The 27,949-nt window shown below is 58.0% G+C and overlaps 1 protein-coding gene across 1 annotated transcript in view; it reads right to left on the bottom strand.

The window, feature by feature from the left end:
• The window catches only part of DNAH2 (dynein axonemal heavy chain 2), a 95,161-nt gene that overhangs the window by 21,595 nt on the left and 45,617 nt on the right, over positions 1-27,949 (bottom strand). Inside the window, 37 exon segments of the mRNA XM_058705514.1 lie at positions 2,467-2,513; positions 2,516-2,582; positions 2,694-2,863; positions 3,772-3,913; positions 4,090-4,206; positions 4,431-4,641; positions 6,164-6,303; positions 6,402-6,534; positions 8,113-8,252; positions 8,490-8,650; positions 8,852-9,019; positions 9,339-9,488; positions 9,681-9,811; positions 10,162-10,247; positions 10,348-10,536; positions 11,690-11,794; positions 12,781-13,005; positions 13,138-13,336; positions 13,617-13,708; positions 13,906-14,058; positions 17,656-17,814; positions 17,899-18,036; positions 18,517-18,653; positions 18,870-18,987; positions 19,223-19,441; positions 20,235-20,360; positions 20,658-20,810; positions 21,167-21,294; positions 21,972-22,152; positions 22,722-22,911; positions 22,998-23,101; positions 23,479-23,667; positions 23,905-24,015; positions 24,280-24,405; positions 24,733-24,834; positions 25,096-25,313; positions 27,604-27,742. Of these exon segments, the coding sequence (XP_058561497.1) occupies positions 2,467-2,513; positions 2,516-2,582; positions 2,694-2,863; positions 3,772-3,913; positions 4,090-4,206; positions 4,431-4,641; positions 6,164-6,303; positions 6,402-6,534; positions 8,113-8,252; positions 8,490-8,650; positions 8,852-9,019; positions 9,339-9,488; positions 9,681-9,811; positions 10,162-10,247; positions 10,348-10,536; positions 11,690-11,794; positions 12,781-13,005; positions 13,138-13,336; positions 13,617-13,708; positions 13,906-14,058; positions 17,656-17,814; positions 17,899-18,036; positions 18,517-18,653; positions 18,870-18,987; positions 19,223-19,441; positions 20,235-20,360; positions 20,658-20,810; positions 21,167-21,294; positions 21,972-22,152; positions 22,722-22,911; positions 22,998-23,101; positions 23,479-23,667; positions 23,905-24,015; positions 24,280-24,405; positions 24,733-24,834; positions 25,096-25,313; positions 27,604-27,742 (5,364 nt within the window).

Here is a 27,949-nt window from a genome sequence, read left to right as displayed (position 1 = left end):
AGAGAGCAGGCATGTACAGGGAAGGACAGAGAGAGAGGCAGAGAGAGAATAGAATCCCAAGCAGGCTCTGCGTTGTCAGCACAGAGCCCGACGCGTGGCTCAATCTCACGAACAAGGAGATCGTGCCTGAGCTGAAGTCAAGAGTCGGATGCTTCACCGACTGAGCCACCCAGGTGCCCGAGACAATTTCTAAGCCAGTGGTTTGTAACCCTTGCTGCCTGTCAGAATCGGGAAAATATATTTTCAGGGTCCCCAGCAAGTGAGTAACTATTTACTCCAGATTTGAGTGATAAGCGATGTAGTTGAGCTCGGGGCTCTTTCCAAACCGCTGGGCCCTGGCACTGAGTACAGGCTCTCCCACCCCCGGCTGGCTCCGACTTGGAAGTTTTCAAGATGCTTTCAAAATGCTCAGGCTCTGCCAGAGATGTGTACCGGCTGGTCTGTGGGGGAGCCCCGCATCGGCTCGGGGCCACCTTGCAAGTGGGCGGGGAAGCAGGCCTGGCCTGTCGAAAGGTACGTTTCCCTCTGACTCCACAGCTTTTTCAGAGGCAGAGGGCAAAGTTGGGGTCCCCGTCTGCTTCCTCTTACCGGCTAGGGGCTCTCAAGAGACCTAACATGGGGTGCTCTACAAACACTCTTCGGTGAATGATGCTGTCGGCAGCCGACCCCACGGCCCCACTTGTCACACGTAATTATTTGTCCCAGGATAGGAACCATCCAGGGGTGAGAAACCTTCCCAAACCAATCGCCAGCCCTGGATTGTTCACTCTCGAAAGAGACGGTGAAAGGGTGACCGGCCCGCGAGAGGCTGGGGGGGTAACAGCGGCCGCAGGGACGGGGCAGGGAAGGAGGGCGTGAGGACAGAAGCCCCCTCGCCCGGCCTGGCTGCTTCTGCACAGAAGGGGTCGGAAGAGGCCCCGAGGGCCGCTGCACTTGGCAGTAAAGACGGGGGCGAGCGGGGCTTGGGTCAGGCAGCGTGGGCTCCAGCCCAGCTCTGCGGCACCTCGAAAGTCCCTTCATCTCGCTAAACCTCAGGGTCCTCATCTGATTTGAGGACATTAGACCTGCGTGCTGTCCATACGTGGTGGCAGGTGAAACGTCCGGAAACGGTGTGACCGGCTTTGGCTGTATGAAAACTCAAAGGCCTCCATACGGCCAAGATCGCATCAGATCTGGAGCTTGGAAACGATGCATCTGCCCGTCAGAAAGGGGAACGGCCACGCAAGCCAGGGCCACCGCCCGCCGGAACCCCGCGCAGGGTCCAAGGGCAGCACAAGCTCACAAGTACCAGAATGGGAACGAGCTCAGGTACAGAAATGAAAATCACTCCTTATTTGAGCGTGGACGCCCCTGGGCAGACACACGAGAAGTTGTAAGAGAGGCTGTTTCCAAGGAAGGGCAGCAGGGGGTGAGAGGGAGGCGTCCCGCCGGCTGCTCTTTCTACCTTCTGAATTTCGCCCCGCGTGGATATGAAATCCTACTGAAGCAGGGATGGAAAATGTACCGGATACGCGAGGAGACTCTCGGACTCCTGATAATAGCACTCTGCACCCTGCCTGCGGGAGCCGTTCACCCGCACGTCCTTCTTTTTTTTTTTTTTTTTTTTTTTTTAATTTTTTTTTTTCAACGCTTTTTATTTATTTTTGGGACAGAGAGAGACGGAGCATGAACGGGGGAGCGGCAGAGAGAGAGGGAGACACAGAATCGGAAACAGGCTCCAGGCTCCGAGCCATCAGCCCAGAGCCTGACGCGGGGCTCGAACTCACGGACCGCGAGATCGTGACCTGGCTGAAGTCGGACGCTTAACCGACTGCGCCACCCAGGCGCCCCCCGCACGTCCTTCTTAAGTAGGGTTTACGCCCAGCATGGAGATCGACGTGGGGCCGTGAACTCAGGGCCCGCTGACGGACAGCTGAGCCGAGCTCAAGAGTCAGATGCTCAACCGACTGAGCCCCCCGGGCACCCCACTTGTCCCCATGTCTTGGAGGAAGTCACCTTGTGGGGTGTCCAGCCCGCTCCCAGTGAGGAACTCCCTCTCCCTCCAGCGCGGGCCCCACCCCCAGCCAAGCCACAGTCTTCCCGGCCTGCGGCCCCCCGCGTCACACTCTTGCCCTGTCCCCCTGTCCCGGCAAACACCGACTTGCCACCCGGATTTCGTCACTTAACCCATCTCCGGGCCTGGCCCCAAAGCCCACGAGAGAGCCCGCCAGCTCTGAGTCGAGTCGGGAAGGGAAGGGCCCCAGCCGTGCCTTCATAACCCTCCGCGGGGGGGGGGGGGGGGGGGGGGTGTTGGGAGGGATCAGCTTCTGAGCCAGAGGCAGCCGGTCTGGAAGGGCGCAGAGCGGGAGGCGGACGGGACTGGAAGGCAGAGGGGAGGGGAGGAGGGGAGAAATCGATGGCAACGGAGCATCCGGGAACCGGGGAGAGGGACCGCCACGGAAAAGACGGGCGCGAGGCTCGGCTCACCTCCCGCAGCTTCTCCTGGGCCTCAGCCAGTGCGGCTTGCTTCTCTGAAGCTGGGCCAAGGCCACGTTCATCCTGACCCGCTTGGGCTCCACCACGCGGTACAGCCGCCCGTACAGCTGTGGGGAGACAGTCCGGCTGCAGCGGCCGCTGCCCCCTCCTCCGCCCAGGGCTTCCCCCCCACCCCAGCCCGGGGCTCCCGCCCCGCTTCCCGCCCGCGCCCCGCTCACCTCCATGGCCCGCACCCACATGCACAGGGACTTGGCCGCCAGCGAGACCCGGCCGATGATGTCGGGCTGGAAGTCGGGCTGGGCGCAGTAGGCCCCGATCTTCTTCAGAACCTTGTCTGAGATATTGTCTTTATCAAAGTGGATCAGTGACTTGATGAAGTTCTGCTCCCCTGTGGGATGGAAACCGGGGGCCTCAGCCAGAGGGCCTGACCCTCCTCCTCCAGGCCTCGCCTCCACTGCTTGGGTGCAGTTCCTGCCCCCACCCCCACCCCGGGCTTGGCTCCCCAGCCCAGAACACTGACCTCATCCCCACTTCCTCCCGTGGCCCTCACCTCCCTCCCCAGAACCTCCAAGCCCCAGGACGCCCTACAGTCTTCCCAGCCCCATCTCCCCACCAGCCACCTACCTCGGACGCCCTGGGCCAAAGTCCCTGCCCCAACACACACACATCGTTACTTCCCCACTCTTTGTACATTCTCGTCAGGGCAGGGGTCACTGAACTACGGCCCCCGCAGACTTTATTCGCCAAGGGAGCTCAAAGCCGCGAAAACCACGAGAACGAAACACAAAGACCCTTGTTTTGCATTTTCTGACTCTCATGCTTTTGAGGGCCCCAGAGGTATTCCTGCCTTTCTTTGGATTCTGGGATATGGTCCCATATCTTTTTTATTTTTTTTATTATTTTATTTTATTTTATATTTTATTTTATTTATTTTATTTTATTTTATTTTATTTTATTTTATATTTTATATTTTATTTTATTTATTTTATTTTATTTATTTTATATTTTATTTTATTTTATTTTATTTTATTTTATTTTATTTTATTTTATTTTATTTTATTTTATTTTATTTTATTTATTTTTTGGCTTAAATGAAGGGGAGCTGTTTTCTGTTCCTTACAGCCAAAGAATCTTGACTGATCTTTACGTCTCCTCGTTCGTACGAGGCTCCACCTGCCCTGGAGCGTCGGTGCGATGCCTCGTTCGTCTCCGCCTCTCCGAGCTCCTGGCGCACGGCAGACGATCAAGAGGCACGGGGCGAACTGGCGCTGAGTGCGCCTTGGGTCTCTAGCTTACCTAGCTGCCTCTTGGCCTCCACCCAGGTGGGCTCGTTGCCTCGAAGAATCATGACTGCCTGCATGACCATCTCCACTTGGGCGGGGGGCCGTCCGTAAGACTTGATCTCTCCTATGTCCTTCTTGTTCAGAGACTCCAGAGCCTGGGCAAAGGGACTCGCTCAGGGAGCAGGGCCGTGCAACTCAGGGGGGCAGGACAGGCGCTTGACGGGGGGGGGGGGGAGACGGGACCCCACCGAGACGCCCTCTTCCTCCCACGTCCCCAGGGACTTCAAGGACACAGAAGGCTGGTCCCATTCCCTTCCCTGGGCCTTCGTACCCGCATGGCTTCTTCCAGGGCTGGCAACGCCTCTTCTAGATCCTTCTGGGCATTGTCGGCCAGTGCCTGGCACTTGACTTCCTCGATTGCGATCTTCTCACTATTGGCTGTGACGGCCTAGGGAGGCACAGGGGGCGGGGTTTTGTCTTCGCCCTGGGCGAGAGTAGGGGGCCAGTGTCAGGGGAGCGACAGTGATCAGAGATAAGGTTACAGAAGATGCGAGGGGCCCTGACACGGTCGCTGACGGTGCCCGGGGTAGCCCCTGCCCCCTGGTCACTAGTGGTGGGGTGCGTGGGGGGCAGAACCAGGGCGCGGGGACACCGCCCCCCCCCCCCCCCCACCTTCTGCTGCTCATCTGTTTCCCGCTTCTGCTGCACAATGATGACCAGGTACTCCTCACACTGCTTCTGGAACTCAGCCACCTTCTTCTTGGCCTCCTCCAGCTCCAGGGACATCACCTCCACCTTCTCCCTGGTCTCGTCGATCTTAAACAATCCCGTCTGCAGCTTGTTGGCCTGGCCCAGCAGCTCCTGCCGCTTCTCTCCCAGCAACCTGGGGCGCAGAGTAGGGTAAGGTGCCTGGGGAGGCTGGGCACCCCCCCCCTTCCTGCCTGTTACCACCGCCACCACAGTCAGGTTTTTAGCATTTCCTGCCTGAATCCCTGCTAACAGCTTCCCAGCTGGCTTTCCTGCTTCCAGACCCTCATCCCTCTGATTTATTCCACGCACCACTGTCAAAGCAGCTTGGTAGACTCTGTTGTCATCGCCATGTCCCTACCTGAGGCTCTCCCACTGCCCCCCCCCAACCCCGTGCGCAGCAAGCAGGGGGCTGCAGTGAACCAGACGACACAAGCCTGTCCCAAGGGGGTGACCACCTCTCACCCATCTCCACCCTGGTTTCCCCACGTGGGAAGGAATGTGGGCTCCGTATTGCCACAGTGCGTGATTTTTTTTTTAATTTATTTTGAGAGAGAGAGAGACAGTGCGCGTGTACCAGCAGGGGACGGGGGGGGGGGGGGGGAGAGAGAGAGGGAGAATCCCAAGCAGGCTCCATGCTGTCAGCACAGAGCCCGACTCAGGGCTCCATCTCTTGAACCATGAGATCGTGACTTGAGCCGAAATCAAGAGTCGCACCCTCAACCAGCGGAACCACCCAGGTGCCCCGAAATGTCTCATTTTTAAAGAAAACCTGGAAACCCGGATTTTTCTAAGCCTCCCATTTTAAATGTTAGCAGCTTACTCAAAAAGTTTTGAACATTATACAGACCAAAAAAAAAAAAAATAGCATCTGTGCAGGATTATTTTCTGGACCGAGCGAGGAAATGTGCATCAAAGGCTTAGCATAATGTCTGGGCAAACAGTAAACAGGCTGGAAGCCTGGGCGCCAAGGGAAGGCCAGGACTTGACTTTGCCAACCACTGCAAGTGCCTGGAACAGTGAGTGTCACGTGGCAGATGCTCAAAAATACGTGTGGAAGGAATGAACGAACGAATGAATGAATGAATGAATGAGGATGACCGTTCTTTTCACAAATGGCTTGTCCTTCACCTTGATCAAAACACTGAATCTAATAAATAAGGGGAGCCTTTTTTTTACATTTCTTTTACATCTTTCAAAGCAAACTATTATTGTGTTGGGTACATAAAAAGATACTCGATATGACTTAATAAATGAATATATAACTCTTGAGGGGGGTAGAAAGTCTAGAAAAGATTCAGGGCTGATACACATATCGTTGGTATATACGGCGATGTCCCCATTGTACTGAGGTTGGAAAAAGACACATAGTTCCAGAAATAAGGACAGAGAGGGTGTAGGGAAGAGCCGAGGCCAGAGGGCTCTGGAAATGGCCCTGCACCCAGGGAACCCCGTCTCTCTTTTGTTAACTCCCTGCACAGGAGGAGACCCCCACCCCACATCCCTGTCTTCCAGGGTCAGCACCTGGGTCGTGGAGCCAGCCCCGGGGGGTGGGGGGGGCGGCTCCTGGATATTTCCCATTACATCATTCGGCCCATCGCCCTCGAAAGCTACCAAGCTCCCTGGCCCTCCCCGCCCTCCCCCACTCTTCTCCATACTTCTTATATCCCGACACGAGCTCCAGGTAGTTGGTGGGTGTGACATAGTTGTATCTCCGCAGCTCCAGCAACATCTTCTGGGAGTACCGCCCCACGGACCAGTGCATGGTGACAAAGATCTTGGCCACCTTCCTGTGGATCTGAGGCCCACGGAAAAGGATACAAGACGGACAGTGAAGGCACACAGAGAAGGGACATGGGAGGGAGGTCGGGGCTGGGCGTGTGGGGAGGGCCTCACATTGTCCTCTGTGCCCAGGTCCACTCCTTGGAGGTACTTCTCGGCCACCTCCAGCAGGGCCTCGTGGGGCCACTCGGAGAACCAGTTGATGGTGGTGCAGTTCACCAGGGCCGGGTACTGGCGGATCCAGTTCCTGGTGATGGGTTTCGAGAAGAGGTCAGTCCCATCCAGAGAGGCAGCCTCCAGCTCCTGGCTCCCTCACGGGTCCGGCCGCTTTCCAGAAACCCACGTGTCCCCTCCTCATGCTCCTGTGTCCCCCCACCACCACCCGTCCAGGTCCGGCTCCCCTCAGAGCTGGCTCAGTGTAGCATTTAGGGACAGACGGCCTGGTTCACACCCAGCTGTGGATCTTGAGCAAGGGAACATCACTTTCCTCATCTCTAAAATGGGAACAGCGGGGCGCCTGGGTGGCTCAGTCGGTTGGGCGGCCGACTTCGGCTCAGGTCATGATCTCGCGGTCCGTGAGTTCTAGCCCCGCGTCGGGCTCTGTGCTGACAGCTCAGAGCCTGGAGCCTGCTTCATATTCTGTGTCTCCCTCTCTCTGACCCTCCCCTTTTCATGCTCTGTCTCTCCCTGTCTCAGAAATAAATAAACGTTAAAAATTTTTTACAAAATAAATTTAAAAAATGGGAACAACAGGAATACCAACCAGGGCTGTTAGGTGACTCAGGGAGGCGACACGTGTAAAACGCTTAGCACGGTGCCTGGCACGGTAGTACCATTAATATAAAACCAAACAAAAGGGTGGCCCAAATGGCCTCTCCGTACAATTCTGTCTCCCTCCTCCTCTCTGATGCCCTTAAAACCCGGTCACGCGAAGAACGGGTAAGCAAACCATGGCATATACACATAACAGGCTATTACTCAGCCTTAAACAGTAAGGAAGTTCTGACTTCCTTGGATGAAGGAATGGATGAAGCTTGAGAACTCTGAGCTGAGTGAAACAAGCGAAACAGACAAAGATAAAAACTGTATGACTCCACTTACGGGAGATATGTAGAGTAGTCACTCACAGAAACAGAAAGGGGTCAGTGGTTGTCAGAGACCGGGGCGGGGAGTGGGCGGGGGTGGTGTGTGGAGAAATGGGGGATTATTCAACAGGTGTAGAGTTTCAATTTTGCAAGATGAGAAAGTTCTAGAAATCTGTCACACACTGATGGGAATATGCTTAATGACACTGTGCCCTACACCTGAAAACCGGTGATGATGGTAAATTGTATGTAATTTTGCATTTTTAAAATCATGATTAAAAAATTTAAAACAGGGGCGCCTGGGTGGTTCAGTTGGTTGAGCGTCCAACTTTGGCTCAGGTCACGATCTCAACGGTTGGTGGGTTCAAGCCCCGTGTCTGGCTCTGTGCTGACGGCTCAGAGCCCAGAGCCTGCCTTGGATTCTGTGTCTCCCTCGCTCTCTGTCCCTCCCCCGCTCATGCCCTGTCTTTGTCTCTCTCAAAAACAAACATTAAAATTTTTTTTCTTTAACGTTAAAACAAAACAAAACAAAGTGACAACAAAACAATGCAGTCACAGCACAAGGGAGCAGACAACTCCCATGTAGCAGCAGGAATAACCTGAAAGGAGCAGAGGTCTAGGGCGGGCAGGGCGGGAGAGCGGGCTCTTCAGGACCCCAGAGGGTACGGGGGAAGGTGTGTGTGGGGGGGGGGGGGGGGGGGCAGGACAGACAGGCAGGGAGAGGCTGTCCCCGGACTCACCTGAAGGAGTTGCCCACGGGGCTGAGGCAGAGAACGATGTGCAGGTTGTTGCGCACGCGCTCAATGAGGTAGGCGAAGAGGCTGTCGGAGGACTGGGGCACCTGCTCGGCCTTGGCCTGCTCCGAGATGAGCGTCTGGATCTGCATGGAAGCCACACGCGCTTGGGGGAGCCACAGTTCCCGAGGCAGAGTCGGAGGAGTGGGGGCCGAGGCTGGGCGGACGGGACGGGGTGCGGCTTTTAAAGCCACTTGGGGGTGACGGAGGAGGAGCGGGCTCTCGCCCCCGACGCGGGGGAGGGATGGACAGAGGGCCCCGAGGGAGCGCATTCTGGGATCTGAGCTTCTTCAAGCTGGTGGAGGGTAGGGAAGGGTTCAAACCTCTTCAAATTCATCAGTCTTGTAGAGATTGGGGACCTCGCCCGAGCTCAGGATGTTGTTGATGTCCTCCAGGAACGACTCATCCGCAATCTGGGTGTCCACGAAGAGGAAGGACGTGGGCTTGAGCTCTACCCCCGCCTGGCGGTATAGACGCTTGATATCTGGGCCAGAAGAGGGCAGGAGGGAGGGGGGACAGACGGACTTCAGACTCACCATCCCGTCCCTTGTCCCCCCCTCTGAGAGGTGGGAACCCGCCCCCAGCCTGCGACCGGAGCCCAGCACGCCCCCCACGCGCCTGGCACGGCTGGCTACCGGCTTCCACCTCTCCGCCCCCCGGTCACCAGGGGATCTTTCACGCCTACCTTCTCGGAACTCCTGCCTTCGGTAATGTTTGCTGACCTCGATCTGGAAGGTGGCGTACTCACAGATGGAAGAGGCCAAGCGGGCCAGACTCTGGCGCCCGCTGCCCCCGATGCCCACCAACAGCATGTTGCCCCGAGGCTGTCCGATGACCCGCACGATCCGTGTGACTGGGGGGCGGGAGACGAGGGCGGTGAGGCCTCTGGGACACCCCGGGGGACCACCGGGCCCTACGCTAGAGACCTAGAGACCGGGGTGCCCGAAACTGAAGTACAGGGACCGCGAAGTGGGGGGAGCGGCCGGTGCCTGAGGCCGAGGCAGCGAGTCCACCGCGAGCGCAGCCCCGTCTGCCCGACACCACAGCCTCGTCGTCGAGGAAGAGCCCCACCGTCGCCACTGGCCACCTGGGGCCAGAAAAGAAAGCAGCCTCGGGAAGAGCCCACGCCGGGAGCTAGGGCGCGGGCCGGGCCGGGCGGAGGAAGTGCTCACTGTGTTCGATAGCCTCCCGGAAGAGTACCAGCTGCATGGGGACGACGGCGGGGGACAGGTTGTACTCCCTGAGGGCCGTCTCCATGGCCGCCTTCAGCGCAGCTGGGTCTGTCAGGTCCTCATACACCTTGGGCTCCCGCATGAAGTCCCCTGGGCCGCGGGAAGCGGGCTCAGATCTCCACTGCCCGGTCGTGGCCAGGCTCCCCCAGGGACCCCATGGCCCAGCCCTCCCCCCGGGGGGCCTCCCAACACCCGCAGCTCCCCCCCCACCCACCCCCCCCCCCCCCCGCAGCCCGCGGCGGGGGGGGGGGGGGGGGGGGGAGGGGGGGAGCGCCAGCTCACCAAAGATGGGAGGACGTTTGTTGGGACAAAGATTATGCAACGTGAGGTCAAAGAAGGAGCCAAGTTTGTCGCTGATGATGCCCACGAAGGCCTCCAGGTCTGCAGCATCCACCAGCCGGTCAGAGAAGACTCTGTCGGGAGGGAGTGGGGTGAGGCTGGGGCATACGGAGGAGGGGGCCCCCTGGGCGGGTGGGGCGGGGGCGGGGCATACGGAGGAGGGGGGCCCCCTGGGCGGGTGGGGCGGGGGCGGGGCATACGGAGGAGGGGGCCCCCTGGGTGGGTGGGGTGGGGGCGGGGCATACGGAGGAGGGGGCCCCCTGGGCGGGGGGGGTGGGGTGGGGGCGGGGCATACGGAGGAGGGGGCCCCCTGGGCGGGGGGTGGGGGTGGGGGCGGGGCATACGGAGGAGGAGGGGGGCCCCCTGGGCGGGGCATACGAAGGAGGGGCGGCCCCCTGGGCCGGTGGTGGCACGGACGTCGCACCTGAAACACTCATGGATCCAGAGTCGTGTGATGCTGGACTTGGTGTCGTGAAAGTCCTTGTTGGCCCGAAGCATGCCCTGGAACACCTGGGGGAGAGGCGGGGCGGTGGGATGGCGGGAGGGAAGAGACCCCGTCCCAGGCGTTGAGAGGAAAGCCGAGAAAGCCGTTCCGGCGAGGGAGCTTCACCTTGGAGATGTCCCGCAGGTTGAAGAGATAGTGGATCTTGGCGGGCGTGGGCAGGAAGCGCTGCACCACCGTGTTGTACATGTCCAGCGTGGCCTCGGTCACCACGTTGCCGATGGGCTTCACCTCTTCCTCGAAGTCCTGAAGCTTCTGATTGATCATGGTGCCGAATATCCGGATGATCTGGGACTCCTGGGAACAGGCCCTCACGCTCACTCCCGCAGGCTCCCGGCCTGGCCGCCAGGGCCCGGACCCCGGCGAGGGGAGTTAAGTACTCATCCCGGGGGGCCGAACATAAAGGGGCGCAAAACCCACAAAATCAAGAGACATAACATCTGAATGCAGTACTCAAAAGTCAGATTCAGGGGCGCCTGGGTGGCTCAGTCGGTTAAGCCTCCGACTTCGGCTCAGGTCACCATCTCGAGGTCTGTGAGTTCCAGCCCCGCGTTGGGCTCTGTGCTGACCGCTCAGAGCCTGGAGCCTGTTTCCGATTCTGTGTCTCCCTCTCTCTGACCCTCCCCTGTTCATGCTCTGTCTCTCTCTGTCTCAAAAATAAATAAACGTTAAAAAAAAATTTTTTTTTTAAATTAAATTAAAAAAATAATAAAAGTCAAATTCAGGGGCGCCCGGGTGGCTCAGTCGGTTAAGCATCTGACTCTTGGTTTCGCCTCAGGTCACGATCTCCTGGTTTGTGGGATCGAGGCCGGCGTCGGGCTCCGTGCTGTCAGCACACAGCCTGCTTGGGAGTCTCCCTCTCCCTCTCTCTTCTCCCCCTCTCCCCCCTCTCTCAAAAGTAAACAAACATTTAAAAATTAAGAAAGAAAAATTGAAATTGATGCAAAATATCCATGGTGAATAAATACGCACATTTTAAATACAGATGGGGTCAGGATTGTTGCAGTTTCCTTTTGCCTCAGGCTCTGAGGCAACCACCGGTCTCGGATTTATTTAACATTGTGGTGTTTGTTCACCACGAATTTTTGGCTTTGACTATTTAATGTTGCATTCGAATGTTATGTATCTTGATGACTGAGGCTTCTGGGGTGCCCCGGAGGCCTCACTCACCTCCCCGAACCCTGGCGTTCCTTAGCGTCTTTGGGGCCCCTGAGTCCGCCTCCCCCAGGACCACAAGGCTGCACAGGCCAGAGATGGCCAGCCACACTCTTCTGGCTCAGGACAAGCAAGGGCTCCCACAAATAGCAGCCCCCCACCGTGTTACTGCTCCCTGTGCACGCCTCCGCTCAGAGGTCCCCCCACCCCTCCTGGATCTGCCTCCTGGTTCTCTGGGACACGGATGGCTTGCCTCTTACAGCCCCCCCTCCCCGGGCCCCCATCGCGCCCTCACTGTGGGGAAGGTCATGTTGATGACGTTGAAGCGGCTTTGCAGTCTGGGGGAGATGATGGTCCGTCCGCCCCCGGGAGGGCCCATGGCAGCCATCAGGAACATGTCCTGGAGAGCAGAGACCGGCAGGAAAGGGCCAACACAGGGCACAGGAATATGGAGGATGTCAGAGGAGCCGGATGAGGGCAGTAAGGGGAGAGGAGAGGGGCCAGGACAGCAGAAAGGGAACAGGGAGGGTGAAGGGAAGGAAGGGATTAGGGACAGTTTGTTTGGAATTATTAAAGTGACATATTTGTTTTAATTTCATTATAATCCATGTACCAAAAACAGAAAATGGAAGTAACTTAAAAAACATTTGACTATGGGGCACCTGAGTGGCTTAGTCAGTTAAGCGTCTGACTTCGGCTCGGGTCACGATCTCACGGTTCGTGGGTTCGAGCCCCACGTCAGGCTCTGTGCTGACAGCTCAGAGCCTGGAGCCTGGTTCGGATTCTGGGTCTCCCTCTCTCTCTGCCCCTCCCCCGTTCATGCTCTGTCTCTCTCTGTCTCAAAAACAAACATTAAAAAAGATTTTTTTTAAAGTTTTACTATGTTTTCTAGACTTCGTTTTTTCCCCCCTCTTTTTCCAGCGTGTATGTGTGTGTGCATGCGTGTTCTTTCCCAGAAACACAAGAATACACTAGCCGTCAGGAGAGCTTCTGACCCTGAGTGCCAGACAGACGGACCCCCCCCCACCCCCACCGTGGGAGGGATGGAAGGGCTGCTGCCCGTGGATTTGGAAAAAAGAAACAAGATGCTCAGAATCCTGTGGGTGCAGACTGCCTGGGGGTGCCCCGTAGGGGGACGTGGGGAGGCGGGACCCGAGTCAGGGACACCCTGGACGGCAGCAGGGGAGTCACGTGAGCGTGGGGAAGGTGTGGAGGTGGAGGACGGGACCCTTTGGCCACAAAGCACAGGGCAGAGTCACCGAGGAGAGTTCGCAAACAGGGACTGATAATTGAGGAGCCGGGAGTCTGGGGCCGGAGGCGGCCGGCCCCACCCGTGTGGAGAGAAATATAGGATCGCAGGAGTCTCCCCGTCTCCCGGATGCTTACTCGGATGTACTTGATGGTCTGCTTCGTGCGATCGTACCAGAAGCCGTAGTCAAGCCAGAGACGGATCAGCTCCAGGGGGGGCTGGGACCCAAACACGTCCTTCGCCGGCATGTTTAGGTCATCCATAAAGGTGACCATGCTTTTGCCCCCAAGCGGCACATAGACCCCCTTGGTTCGCTTCTCCACCCTGCTCTCGATGATGCTCTGCACGTTATTGGACGTGGTCTGGTGGAAGGGGTACGGGGTGAATGCTTGGGTCTCCCGGGAGAAACTCGGGGTTCGGGAGGAGTGTCGTCAGGCACTTGGATCCCGAGGGAGGGCGCGGAAGGCAGGGAGGGCCTGGGCCCCACGACGCACCTGTGCAGACATGTTGACGGTGAGCACAGACCACTGGCTGGAAGGCAAGGACTGCAGGACGCTCTGGGCGATGGACGTCTTTCCGGTCCCCACGGGACCCACCAGCAGGGTGGGGTTCTGGTTGGCCACCAAGGCGCTCACCAGGTAGTTGTAGCGAACGGTGTCAACCGTGGGCACCGTGATCTTGTAGAAGGGGGAACTAGGGAGGAAAGCGAACCCTGTCCAAGGGGCCCGGCCACCTCCTTTCAAACGCCCGCTTCCTGCCGCCTCCTGACGTTTATCTCCCTCAGACGTCACCGACCCTGCCTCCTGGGGGGCCCGGAGGCCGGGCGTCCTGCTTCCGGCGTTCCAGAGCCGCCTCCTGCGGGAGCCGGCCCCTCTCCTCTGCAGCGCACATCTGCCTCGAGGCCCCGGCTCTCTGCCCACATCTCCCACCAACCACAGCCCCAAGCCCGGCCCCCCACAGGCCCCGCTCTCACTTTGGGGGGTAACGCCAAGTCTTAGGGAGCTTTTCCTCAAACGACGTCCAGCTTCGCATCTTGGGGTCCACAAAGTACTCGTACACCGTGTCCTAAGGAGGGAACACGTGTGAGGCCACCAAAGCCTTCTCCAGCTGTCCCCCGCCGGCCGGGAGTTTGCACAGCCCGCTGGGTGAAAGAAAGAGGGCTGGGTTGGCACGGCTGAAACTCAAGCAGAGCCTGGTGTAGGGAACCTCGCGGGTGCTAGAAAAACGGGAAGAGTCGGACGGCTGGGTCCGAGCGTCCTCGCCTTATTGGGAAAGGAGCCCTCAATCTCTCGGAGGTAGCTGTCGATCTTCTCGCGTCCCTCCTCGTCCACGGAGGCGCACACAGACCAGATCATGCTGAACACGAAGGTCAGCCCTACCATGGTCGCGTAGCTTTCGCCGTCGGCTGGGTTCACCTGGATGAAACAGGAGAAGGGACTCGGTCTCCATCCGTAAGAAAAGGAGGGGGATCTATTGTGGCAAATCGCAGCAAGAGCTTAGAGTTTTCCTCCCTTCCTGGTTTTATGTGGAGACACCGTGTGGTTGTAGGTACACCTAAACCTAAAGCGTTCAGATGGACCTGAAAGTCCTGGTAAGTCGGCTGCTGCCCTGACGCTCTCTGCTGCTGTGTCATGAAGGCACAGCAGTGACGTGGCCACACCACGTCTGCCCTGAAGAAGTGCCCACAGGTGCCCTAGGACCCGGGGCCCGGGGCGTCGTGGCAACTTGTCTGTAAATTGCAAAAAACGAGATGACCTAAATGTCCACCAGTAGAGGGATGAAAAAAGAAAATGCCATGTTCTACAGTGGAACAGCGTGCAAGGCTTAAAAGCAATAAAATCAATCTACGGATACCGATACAGAACTCAAACCCATATTGCTGTATGTGTACACGAGGTGTATAACATGATATGGTTTTTATTTTTTATTAAAAAAAATTTTTTTTTTACATTTTTTTTGAGAGACAGAGCACAACTGGGGGAGGGGCAGAGAGAGAGAGGGAGACACAGAATCGGAAGCGGGCTCCAGGCTCCGAGCGGTCAGCCCAGAGCCCGACGCGGGGCTCGAACCCACGAACCGTGAGATCGTGACCTGAGCTGAAGTCGGATGCTTAACCGAATGAGCAACCCAGGTGCCCCTGATGTGTTTTTTAAATATCACATTTTCTACGACTGCCTACAGGCCCGTATGTCAATATGTATTGGAAAGGTCTGAAATGATATGTGCACACATTCCACAGTAGTTATTCATCTAAAGGGGGTTGCAGACCAGCACTGGGAGGACAGAGATGATCAAAAAGGTCTCTAGCTTAATATGAAAATTTTTATTTTTATTTATTTTTATTTAAAAATTTTTTTTAGGGGCGCCTGGGTGGCGCAGTCGGTTAAGCGTCCGACTTCAGCCAGGTCACGATCTCGCGGTCCGTGAGTTCGAGCCCCGCGTCGGGCTCTGGGCTGATGGCTCGGAGCCTGGAGCCTGTTTCCGATTCTGTGTCTCCCTCTCTCTCTGCCCCTCCCCCGTTCATGCTCTGTCTTTCTCTGTCCCAAAAATAAATAAAAAACATTGAAAAAAAATTTTTTAATTTTTTTTTAATGTTTATTTATTTTTGAGAGAGATAGAGTATGAGCTGGGGGAGGGGCAGAGGGAGAGGGAGACACAGAATCGGAAACAGGCTCAGCTCAGAGCCTGATGCGGGACTCAAACTCACGAGCTGTGAGATCACAACCTGAGCTGAAGTTGGACGCTCAACCAACTGAGCCACCCAGGCGTCCCAATTTTTATTTTTTATTTTTAAGGGGCACCTGGGTGGCTCAGTCGGTTAAGCGTCCGACTTCGGCTCAGGTCATGATCTCACGGTTCGTGAGCTCGAGACCCGCGTCGGGCTCTGTGCTGACGGCTCAGAGCCTGGAGTCTGCTTTGGATTCTGTGTCTCCCTCTCTCTCTGCCCCTCCCCTGCTCGTGCTCTGTCTCTCTCTGTCTCAAAAATAAATAAAACATTAAAAAAAAATTTTTTTTAAGTTTATTTACCTTGGGGCACCTGGGTGGCTTAGTTGGTTAAGTGTCCGACTTTGGCTTAGGTCACGATCTCACCATTCGTGTGTTCGAGCTCCGCGTTGGGCTCTGTGCTGACAGCTCGGAGCCTGGAGCCTGCTTCAGGTTCTGTGTCTCTCTCTCTCCCTGCTCATGCTCTGTCTCTATCTCTCAAGAATAAATAAACATTAAGAAAAGTTTCTTTATCTTGAGAGAGAGCACACGTGAGTAGGGGAGGGGCAGAGAGAGAGAGGGAGAGAGAGAGAATCCCAGGCAGACTCTGAGCTACCCGTAGCAGAGCTTGACGTGGGGTTCAAAACCACAAACCGCGAGATCATGACTTGAGCCGAGACCGAGAGTCAGATGCTTAACCGACTGAGCCACCCAGCCGTCCCTATGTGAAAATTTTCAATTTTTAGAAAGTAAACCAGAGTTAACTATTCCTTGTGTAATTAAAAATCAAAATTGAAAATGTACCAAGTTCATAGCAAAAACAGCATGTTTATTTTTTTGTGTTTTTAAAAAAAGGTTTTTTTAATGTTTATTTTTGACAGAGAGAGAGAGAGAGAGAGAGAGAGAGAGAGAGACAGAGCATGAGCAGGGGAGGGGCAGAGAGAGAGGGAGACACAGAATCCGAAGCAGGCTCCGGGCTCCGAGCCGTCAGCCCAGAGCCCGACGCGGGGCTCGAACCCACGAACCGTGAGATCGTGACCTGAGCCGAAGTCGGACGCTTAACCGACTGAGCCACCCAGGCGCCCCTTATGTTTTGTTTGGTTTTGTCTTGCTTTGCTTAAGGAAGTTCTAGGCCCAGTGTGGGCCCCGAGTTCATGACCCCAAGATCAAGGGTCACATGCTCCCCCGGCTGAGCCAGCCAGGCGCCCCGAGAGACAGCACGTTTAGGCCCCCGGGGGCACGTGGCAGGTACTGTTGCTGGAGCTGGGCGTGCGGCGCACACGGGGCTAACTCGGCACGGTTCGCCCGGTCTCTAACGGGCTCCGTGGAAACAGCCTCAGGCCGTGCGTGAAAAGCTCTTGAGGATGGTTCTGAATGAAGACTCCGAGAATGACAGACAAGGGGACACAGAAGATGCTACCCCGTCCGGAATACCGAACACTCCTCAGTCCCAAGATGTAGGCGGGAAGCCATGCCGAAGATTTGCCGTCCATCACAGTCGGTCCAGACTCCTTGGCCTATCCGTCCAGCTCATCCCAGCTCACGACGCGTCCCACCATCCCGCCCTCCAGGCCTCTGCACGCGACGCCGGGCCCCGCCACCTGGCCAGCCCTCCTCGGCGCCCGCGCGGCTGACACCGTATGGACGACCTCCGTCCATCCATCACCGTGCCAGTCCATCCACACAGGTTCGGTTTGTATCAACTGTGCCAGGAATGACATACCCTGCCAGAGGTCCTCACTGTTCTACGACCTCATGTCAAGGGTTTGGTTGTGTGGTGATGTCTTCAAAAACGATACAAACCACTTTTAGGCAGTGATTTAAGCTCAACAGACAGATATCCCACTTTGGTCCTTACTCCAGAATTCTGAACTGGACGACATTGCTCTTAAACGTCAATTAATGTGAAAATTTCCAAAGCCCCCTCATCAGATTAGGCCGGGAGCTCCTTCCCGCAGGAACAGCAGCCCAGGGCCTCCCGCAGACCAAAACTGAATATCTATTTTTTGAAAGGACGGACAAATGAGGAACAAAACGAACTCTCCTCGGCTCCCCAATACGGGTAGGAAATTATAGTGACACTTCACTGTGTACCATCAGCCATCAGAGGCCTGAGTCTGGCATTCGACCACGTGTGCACAGGCACACACAGCCAGGCACGTGCGCGAGGTCAGTGAGGCCTCCCCCTGGGGTCCCCGCTCCACTCAGGTCTGTGTACAAACTGCGTCTCAGACACCCCGTTCCCCGGAGTCGGCCCCGCAAGGTCACGAGCCCCCCGGCCCGGGCCCCGCTCCGCCGCCCCCACTCACCCCGTTCTCTGGCGTGGCCAGGGCCGAGTACAGCTTGCAGAGGGAGATGATCCCACTGTATTCCGGGAGGGGCACCAGCTCGTTGCAATAATCCTTCTTGAAGGTCAGCATCTTGTCGATGAACTTCTCAAACATGCGCTGAAGGGGCTCGGCCTCAGCCTGGAGTCCGCGAGAGAGGGCTCTCGCTCTACGTCCCGCAGGCCGCACCGGTTACCCGCCCTCTCCTCACCCCACCCTGCACACCTTCGGTCTCCTCTCCAGCCAGGACTGAACATACGGCTTCCAGCCCAGGTCAGCGTAGTCAGTGTAGACCATCCCGCAGCGAGACACGGTGGCGGGAGAGGCCACGGCCAAGTTCTCCACCTCGAACAGCAGCGACACCTGAGGACACGCTGGGTCAGAGCTTCACCCTTCGGCCGCCCCACTCCCATCAGGAGAAATCACTCGGGACTCGATGCCCCCAAGTGTCTCTGTCCGAGCGCCGAACGGGGCAGGGTGATTGATGGCCTATGGCTTACAAATGACTTGCGTTTTAAAAGAATTTAGAGCTCGTTCAAGGTTAAGCTTATGGAAGACCTCTCTGTCTCTGTCTCTGTCTCTCTCTCTCTCACTGGCTCGCTTGCATTGTGTGGGTGGGTGGGTGGAGAAGGGTGGGCTTCACAGCCGGTGAACACACAACCCCGGGCAGTCGGCGAAGGCGGCACGGACTTCTTTCCTATCAGCTGTTCCCACCGTCCGTGGGAGACGGGTCTCCCTGAGCCCAGGCATCCTCCCCCTTCCTGGTCCCTCAGAGCTGCCCCGTCCCCCCCCCGGCCGAGCCCTGCCTCGTGCCCCGGGTCCCCAGCTCCGCAGGGCCGGCACCTGTTCGGGCATCGCGATACGCTCCCCGTTGGTGAGGGTCAGGACTTTGTTATCGTCCATGACAGAGTTCATGCTCTCGATCCACAGCGTGTCCACGGGGCCGTCGAAAAGGATCCACTTCTCATCGGGCTTCTCGTCTTGGTAGGAGGAGGATGGTCAGGAAGCCAGGACTTTCTCCCCAGACCTCCCTTCCCACTCGTGTCCCCGGAGAGGCAGGCGCGAGCCACCTTGTACTCAGCATGCCCCACGCGGTCGTCTCCCAAACGTGAGCCTTCCAGTACCCCCCCCCCCCCCGCCCAACCCCTCGGGCGACTCCGGCACCTGTCGTCCCCACCCCGTGACCCTCTGGGCACCTGCACACGCCGCCCGCATGACGCTGGACAAGATGCCGTCTGTCCACTCATTAGTGTTGAGGTCGTACTCCCCATACAGCTCCCCCAAGGACAAGGCCTTAGGGTTCAGGGGGAACTCCTGGAAGCGACACAGGAGGAGGTGTTGAGGTGCTGGCAGGCACCACCCCAAGACGTCGTCTTATTTCCACCCGCCCCCTTTATATCCAGGGCTCTGTGCCCACCCTGTTCTCTTTCATCTCCCCCAGCCCTGCCCTCCTGGTCCGCACTGCCCCCCACCCCCCACCGACCCTTTGCATTCCTGCCCCCACCCTCCCTAGCCATCCACGGGGGGCTTTGCTGTCCCAACTCCGCACCCGAACGATATTGAAGTTGGGGTCCCCAGCGCGGCACAGGGAGGACAGGGAGGACTGTAGGATCCGCCACGAGGCCGTCTTGCCGCTGCCCGTGCCGCCCACGATCATGGCCGAGTGGCGGGAGTTCTTGGTCTCGTACAGCTGGATCACCTTGGTGAGCGTGAACGGCGTGGCCTGCAGGCCCATATCGCGGGTCTCCTGCTCGATGGTCTCCCGCAGCTGAGGGAAGCCAAGACGCAGGGAGAAAGGATGAGGCCCGTAAGGGACTCTCACAGGGTCCCCAGTGCCTGGAGGCTCACGTTCAGCCCGGCAGATACGGCACCGGGGCCCCCTGCACTCTGGCCGTGGACGGGCCCAGTGTGGAGTGGAGGGACCGGGCTCCGGGCCAGCCTGCCTGGGGCCCCAGCTTCAGCTACGTGAACCCGAGAAAGTTGCCTCCTCTGAGCCTCAGTTTCCTCACCTGTAAAACGGGAATAACGAGGACGCTTCCCTTGTAAGGTTGTTGCACTATCTCCCTACTTTTACCCCCCCTCCTCGTCCCGGAAATGGTCTTTCTCGCCACTTCAGCAACGCAACGACAAAGACGTATTTCTATCCAGCATGGTCGTGGTTTCAGTAGAAAGGAGCACTCAGGGGATCTAAACTATCGTTCCAGGAGAAGGAGATGTCTGTACTTTCTAGAACCCTCCAGCCCACCCCTTCCATTCTATGGCTCCACGCATCAGCAGCTCCTGGCCGCCTCTCAGCACCCTGCCCCCCCACCTCCCTGTGAGGAGAGAAGTCGAGGCAGGGGGCGGTGCTGGGCACAGAGCAAACAGAAGGGCTCAGAGGGCTCCGTGAAGCGAGTCGGGAGGGCGGGGGGCTGAAGCAAGAGAGCGGAGTGTCTGAGAGGTCCCGGAGATGAGGAAGCCCGGAGAGGTCAACCGTCCCACAGGAGGTCACGGCCAGTGGAGGGCAGAACAAAGACATTCGCTTCACACGGGAGGGTGGGGGAGGACGGGGGGACAGACACCTTGCCGTAGTCAACGACGGGCAGCTCCGTGCTGGGGAACAGATCTTGCACAATGGCGTTGAAGAGCGGCGCGTCGGCCGAGGTCAGCTTGGCAATGTTCATGTCTCGCATGGAGAGCAGCAAAACCTGGGCGGGAAAAGACGGAGCCTCGGGCCTGAGCGGCCAGGGCCTGGGTTCTCACCGGGCCCTTCCTCTCCAAAGGGGCGAGGCGCAGGGGGCGAGGCGCAGGGGCGAAGCTCAGGGGCAGGAACAACGCACGTTCAGCAGTACGACAGGTCACACAGGGGACAGCAGAAGTCGGGGGTGGGGGTGGGGCGGAGGGCGGGGATCCCAACCGGGGACAGGACCTGGAAAGCTTCGGTGAGGGCGCACGGGCCCCGTGACGGCGGAGGTTGAGTCCCAGGGGCCGTGTCCCTGACCCACCTCTTCATCAGACAGGTCGGGCTGCAGCCGACGCTTCCTGCCGGCATAGCGCAGGAGGGAGGTGAGCGCGCGCAGGCCGAAGTCGTAATGGTCCTGTCTGGACAGCTGCTGCACGGCCAGCGAGTACAGCGTGTATACCTTCTTGGCCAGGATCTGGAGAGCCGAAACGGGGGGGGGGGGGGTGGGGGGAGCATCGAGCACCCCAGAAACCCTTCTCCTTCACGCGGGACGGTTACAGATACAGGAAGCCCGGCCCTGGGACCTGAGGCGGCCAGGATGCGCTCTGTGGACAATTCTAGCGGGAAGATCTCGGGACCGGTCCCAACGTGGGTTAGGGGCTTCACGGAGGGGAGACCTCCCTCCTCCGAGCTCTCCCGCCCCCACATCCTACCGACGACAGCCTCCCTTCCCCGTAGGATAAGCTGACTGGGAGGCTGGGGCGCTCCTCCGTCCAGGGAATAGCCCGAGAAGGGAAGTAAGAGAATTCCGAAAGGACGTCATTGGCCTACCTTGCAGTTGCCGAAGCCCTCCCCGAAGAGAATGATCTCCGCGATGAGGGTAGAGTCCGGCACCACCATGGCGATCGGGCGGAACATGGATTTAAGGTTCTCGGGCAGTTCTGTGCGCCCGGCGTAGCCTGGAAAACAGCGCCATTTCTTAAGAGCCCAAACTACTCCCCACTCAGCCCCACCCTCCCCAACCCTGGCCTGCCCCCCAGTCTCCCCAACTCCGACCACATGCTCTCCCCGCCCCCCACCTCGGCCCTGGCCCTGCTCTCCTAACTCTGGCCCCTTCCCTCCTCTCCACGTGGCCCTGTTTCAAACTCCAATCACGAGCTGACAATTTCCCATCTGTCCAAGCTCCGTGTGTGACTCACGACAGTCCTGATGGAAAATCACCGCTGTTTCTCAGACTCTTTCGGTACCTAGACCCTTCCCTGTTTTCCCCGCGGACCCTTCCCCCGGAGCTGTTCCCAGGGAACGAGGGTCTGCATGTTGGGAGAGATTCCCTATTTCTGGGAAAGGGATGGCAGGAAGGCCAGAACTCGGGGAGCTCGCCCACTGGGAGAAGACAGAGAAGCATCTCAGAGGACCAGGGACGTACATACACACGCAAGTGGCCGTCAGCCCATTTAGGGAGGACGTAACATTGCCTCCCGTTCTCCCAGAAAGTCGTGTGTTTACCCTTGTCTCACACTGTGTTGTCTTTAGCCACGTCTCCCTTGGCTACACACACCGGCCTGGAAGGGGGTGGGGGCGGACACCCAGTGCTCCCCCCCAGAGCCTCAGCGGCTCCGTGGCCCCCACCCCATACCGGGATTCATGGTGATGAAGATCCCACAGGACCACACCAGGTTTATTTCAAAGCCTTCGAAGTAGAAGCGGAGGAGGCTGGCGGCCAGGGCCGACAGGATGCACAGGATCTGCTGGGCCACCACCGACAGCACCTCCACGTTGATTCGGTTAAACTCATCAAAGCAGCCCCAGGCGCCGGTCTGTGGGCGGGGGGGGGGGTGGGGGGGGGTGGGGGGACGGGGGGTGCAGAGTCGCTGGGAGCGAGAGTCGTACCCCCCTCCCCTCCGCACACGGGGAGACGCTAGAAACTAGCACGCCCTGCCCGGAACGCTCTGATAGGTGGGGCGGCCTCCAAAACGTGTGTGCTATCGGGGTGGGCTGGGGGCAGCGTAGCCCTGTTGTGGTTTCTGGCCACATTCCAGAACATTCCAGCAGACGGGACGGTGTCGGGGAGAGTCACAAAAGGTGTGGGTTGCCAAGGGACTGGGGCAGGGGATCTTGTGAGCACCGAGTGCCTAACCACGCCCCAGTTGACGTACGTCACCTCACTTAACACTTACAGGATCTGTCCGTTTTTCAAATAAGCAAGACTCAGCCCTGAGGGAAGCTGAGGGAGGTGCAGGGACACCCCCGACTGGAAGAGCCACCCGAGGCGAGAGGCGATGCGGCGGCGTCAGCCACAAAGTAGTGAACCAGACCGGCTTTCAGTTCACTTTCTGGGGCTAAACGAGAACCCGGGGCCTCTGGGGCAGGGCGGCAGGGCACTGACCTGGGCCAGGCCCGAGTACATCCTGCCCATGGACTTATAGTCCAGGCCCTCGGAGCAGTTGACCACGATGACGTATGTGCCGAGGGCCTTGCCCAGATCCTTGACGGTCTCGGTTTTCCCCGTGCCCGCCGGACCTTTGGGGGAGCCCCCCCGATGCAGGTGCAGGGCCGTGGTCAGCGTCATGTAACACCTGAGGATGGAGGACAGGGCCTATCTGACTCCCGGGAGCCCGCCCTCAGCAGGTGCTGCCCCCGCCCCGGCCCCCTGGTGGCCGACCTGTCTGTCAGGGGGGTGATGACAAGCCGGCCGGAGTTCCCCAAGTACTCGTAGCCATACTGGAATTGCGTGTTGGTCTGGCGGATCACACAGTCGTCGAGATCCTGGGGAAACGGGGCCGAGGAAGACAGAGGTGGGCTTGGAGCCGGACAGAGACAACGACCGAGGAGGTGGGGAGGCGGCGGTTAGAAGATTAGGGGTTCGGTTCAGAGTTTGGAGGGAAGGGTTTACGGCCCGGATGGAAAACGGGGGTGGGGGCTTCGCGCCGCACGAACGCCCCGACCCACGGCAACGGCCGGCCGCAGCCTCTCAGGATCCCGGTCAAGTGAGGGCCCCAGTGGGCCCCGACCGTAGCGATGGTCGGTCCTGATTCGGGAGGCAACAGAGTGGAGCCGGCTGAGGGAACCGAGGCGGGACAGAGCGTTGGGGTGCCGGCGCGGCGGGGACCGTGGACTGAGCGGGAGCACCGGGCCCCCCGCACCTTCTCCCAGTAGAAGCGCAGCTGGCTGAGCCAGTCGAAGGAGCTGATGTCCGTGAGGCCGCTCTTATAAAGCTTCTCCAGCACATCCCGGGCATGAATTTCTATCGTCACCAGGGCCACGATCTTAAGCCGCGTGATTTTGGTCAAGTTCCCCCGGATGGCCTCTGAATACTTATTCAGCACTGACACCTGTCGGGGGGTTAGGGGGCAGAGTGGGGGGGGGGGGCCAACTCAACCAAACCCCAACACACCTCATCCCAGCCTCACACGACTTTCAGCTCCCGAAACGCCTGATCCCCAGCGTCCGCCAGACCTTCTTGGCTGGACTTCCGCCACCAAGCACCCTCGTTCTGACCTTGGCCTCTGACTCTGGCGTTAACCCCTCCAACCCCCAGCAGGCCCACCCCATACTTGTAGGCCCCCCACCTGCTTCTTCTTCATGACCTTGAGGATCTTCTTGTCTCCCCGCTCCTTGGCCGTCAGCAAGCACTTGGTGACATCAGCCGTCCACTGGATCTGACTGGCAGTGATCACCATCTGGGGTGCGCAGAGGCGGTGTCCACACCTCTGCCCCCCGCCCCCGGCCCCTTCCAGGACCCGGCGCTACTCCTGTCTCAATATCTGCCCCGAGGGACGGGCACGCGTCCAAGGGCAGGAGCTAAGGGGCCGGCGCGCAGGGAAGCCAGGCCCGAGCCCAGAACGGGGTGGGGGGAACAAGACACAAGGTTCTGCCTTTTTCTATCTGCTGCTCCTGTGCGGCTCCGTCTTTCTCGTCTCCCCACCTGCCCTGGCCCAGCTCACCTGGCCAGCCCACTCCTTCACCCACTTGTCCCTCTTGTTGAGAAACTTCTTGAGGGCCACACGGCAGTTCCGGAGAAGGTCCCGCAGGGTCACTCTCATGGTCCGCTCCACATCGCCAAGCCAGGACTGGGGGAGGCGAGAGGGCAGAGTGGCTGGGCCTCGGGGCTGGGGACAAGCGTCCCCAGAGGGCAGGGGCTCAGGAAACAGGACCCTGGGACTCTGGGCCCGGGGGGACAAGCAGGATCGGGCAGCCGCTGGCCGGGCCCCTGAGGGAAGCAGAGGCGAGGGGGGGCGGCCTGTGTGGTTTTCAGGGTCAGGGCAGAGGTTAGAGTTTTCAGGAGGCGGAGAGTGACTGATGTCCCTTCCCAGGGACGTTCCCTCCTCACGGAGCCGAGCGAACTCTCCGAGGGGAAAAGGAATCGGCCTGACGCTTCGACCCTCACCACAGCTCACCTCCACGGGCCCTTCTAAGAGTACTGAGTGCAGGAAGTCCACATACTCGCCGTCGCCCGAGAACATCCCCACAGCCTCCCATCTGCTGCTGGGGCCCCCAACCTGCGAAAACAGGAAGCGCTAACGGTCTGGCCCGCCCACCCCTGACACCCCCCTGGAAGGTACGTGGGCCCTTTGGGGGTGGTCTCTGCTCCTCTCCCCACCCCCCAAAATTACCAGTCCTGACAAGTCCTATCCCAGATGATCCAGAATCATGACTATCCCCCTCCTGTGTGGAGGGCACGGTCCCCTCCAAGGCCTCGACTACGATGACATCGGCATCTGTCCCCTGCCCTCCACCCCATCCCGGCCAGCTCCCCCGACCTTCTGCATTCTCAGCAATTTGATGTTGTCAAAGCATTTTTTGAGGTGTGGCTGCACGGCCTCCGGGTTGCGGGACTGGCCCAGAATCTCCAGGAGGTCATCGTTGGACAGGAAGTAGAAGCGGGGGAAAATATGGCGCTTGGTCTCCAGATACATATCCAGAGACTTCTGAATGTCTTCCAGAATCGTGTTCATTTTGATCAGCGTGTCCAGGAGGCCTGGGGGAAGAGCAGTGAGTGACATTTGCTGGCCCTTCACCATCGCCCAGAGTAGAGTTGGGGCGTCCCCCCGTATGCACTTTGCCAGCGCTCGAATGTTGGGGGACGTGTTGCCATAAGGGTTTCCGGAAGCCGAGAAGTGTCTCCGAATCACTCTATCACACTTATCCCACGCTCTTCGTTAATTCGTTACCAGTGTTTATTACACACTACGATGCGTTCGTACGCCAAGCATTAGTTACGCGGTGTATGTGATTCTGTGAACATCACTACATCCCATCTCCCTACGGTCTTAGAACAACGGTCCGGTTCCTGCAAGGAATTCGGGGCTCTGAGGTCACCCCAAAAGCTTCTGAAAATTAAGAGACTGTTCCGCATGCACACAGTCCAGCATGTTAACTCGTGAGAGGTAAAGGTAGATCAGACGCACGCAGTGACAGAGGTCTGCGACCACCGGGATGCCAGTGTCCCTAGAGGCGTAGCGACAGGGGCGCTAGACTGAGGGACAGACGGCGGCCATTCAAACGGCTGCTCTTCCACTAATTAGCCTGTCAGTTCACCTCACTGAGCTTTTACCTCTTTGTCCATAAAACAATCACAACACCCACCTCAAAGAACAATTCAAGGCACTAAACAAAATGGATTCAAGGGGGCACCCGGGTGGCTCGGTGGGTTGAGAGTCAGGCTCTTGATTTCGGCTCAGGTCATTATCTTACGGTTCATGAGTCCGAGCCCCATGTCGGGCTCTGCGCTGACAGTGTGGAGCCTATTGGGATTCTCTCTCTCTCTCTCTCTCTCTCTCTCTCTCTCTCTCTCTCTCTCTCTCCACCCCCCCCCCCAAAATAAATAAACTTAAAAAAAAAAGGATTCACGTTGGCAGGTTCTCAGCAATCCTAGCTTCCTCCTAACCTTAGGTCTCCTTGTTTGCCCAATTTCTAGCATTCTGAAGAAAGTATGAGTGCCCTGGAATCTGAACCCTGAGGGGATCCTCACACCTCCAAGAATAGAGTCTGTGGGCTGCTGGGCGTCCAAGTGGCCTGCAGAGACCACAGGAGGCTCCGTGGCCATGGCCGAGAGGAGTGTGGTTTTCGTCTTCAGCCCAGGGATACTTGTTTCTATGGCTTTGTTTACAAATTGTTCCAAAATGTAATTCTGCCAATGATCTCGAATACTATCTCTAACAAACGCAGGTTGTTGTTCAACTTTGCACAGCCTAATACTTGTGTTTTACCAGAATAATTAAAACTATGGTTTTTTTCAATACGTACACTCAAGGTTCTCGGGAAAATGAAAAATTGTTGGGGCACCCGAGTGGCTCAGTCAGTTAAGCATCCAACTCTGGCTCACGATTTCAGAGCTCGTGGGTTCGAGCCCCACGTCGGGCTCTGTGCTGACGGCTCAGAGCCTGGAGCCTGCTTCGGATTCTGTCTCCCTCTCTCTCTCTGCCCCTGCCCCACTCATGCTCTGTCTCTCTGAATCCCAAAAATGAATAAACATTTTTTAACATTTTTGTGAAGTTGGCCCAAAGCAAAATAAAGAAGTTCTCCACAGCCCCTGACACAACTCTTCCCAGGATACCCGTTCTTGGTGCCCATCGCCAAACCACGCTCGCTGATTCTTTACCCCAGCCTACCACAATCAACCAGGCCCTTCTGTGTGTGCGTCTCTCCCCCACCCCCTCACCCCATCCCCACGCTTACCAAAGGATCTACAATCAAGACCAGTTAACCTGATAAACCAATTAAAGTCAAGGTAACAATGACAACAGCTAATAGTCACCAAGGGCTTACCCTGCGCCCCTGATGTGGTAAGCGCTCGATTTGCGTTACCTCATTTGCCTGTATCGTCCCGTTGAGTGAACCAGCTCAGCGAAGGTTCCTGAGGCACAGTGCTAGCAACTGAGCACACGCCAGACCCCGTATTGAGTATTACATACGCCTCCACGAGCCTCGCAGGAAGGCTAAGAAAGAGCTGCCGCGAGCCCCCGCCCCTGCTGCAGGGAGGAGACTGTGGCGTGGAGGAAGCCCCCCGAAACCACACTGGCTGGAAGGCAGGAGGCCGATTTTGAACTCAACTCTGACTCTGTATCCCGCTCTCTATAAGCTTATAGTACACTCCACCCAAATACGAGATGAGTTAGTTTGTTTTGCTGAACTGTTATTCTAAAGCTTGGAAGAGGCGATGGTCATGGGACGGAGGCCAGGGATGACTGTCAGTCCTCTGACCGCTGAAGCATGTGGCCCCGGCCTCCACGCACAGCAGGCCCCCGCCCAGGTGGAGCTCGACAGACCTGGGTGGTGGGTGGCCCGGAGAGCATTGCTGTCCTTGTTCATGCGGTCCATGACGGATTTCCAGGTGCTGTTGATCTGGTCAAACAGGGCTGATTCACTGGGCAGCTGCTTACGGATGTCCTCTCCCAGGAAGATATTCTGAGGGGCCAAGGACTGGGGTGAGAGGCTGTGTCTCCCACACTCCCTGCTCCTAGACCAGGAGTGATAGTGGGAGGAAGAGAAGGAGCCAAAGGGCAAGACGCCCCAAGTTGTGGAAGGCAAGTTGGGGTTGGGAGGCCAGATACTTGGTCCAAGAAGAAAAACGAAAAGAGAGCAAAGGCTTTTCAAGGAGGGAACTGAAGACAA

This window comes from Neofelis nebulosa, chromosome 16 (genome assembly GCF_028018385.1).
Source record: "Neofelis nebulosa isolate mNeoNeb1 chromosome 16, mNeoNeb1.pri, whole genome shotgun sequence".
In the NCBI taxonomy this organism is placed as follows: Eukaryota; Metazoa; Chordata; class Mammalia; order Carnivora; family Felidae; genus Neofelis; species Neofelis nebulosa.
The sequence above is the reverse complement of the archived record's forward strand: the minus strand, read 5'-3'. Positions and strand labels throughout refer to the sequence as shown.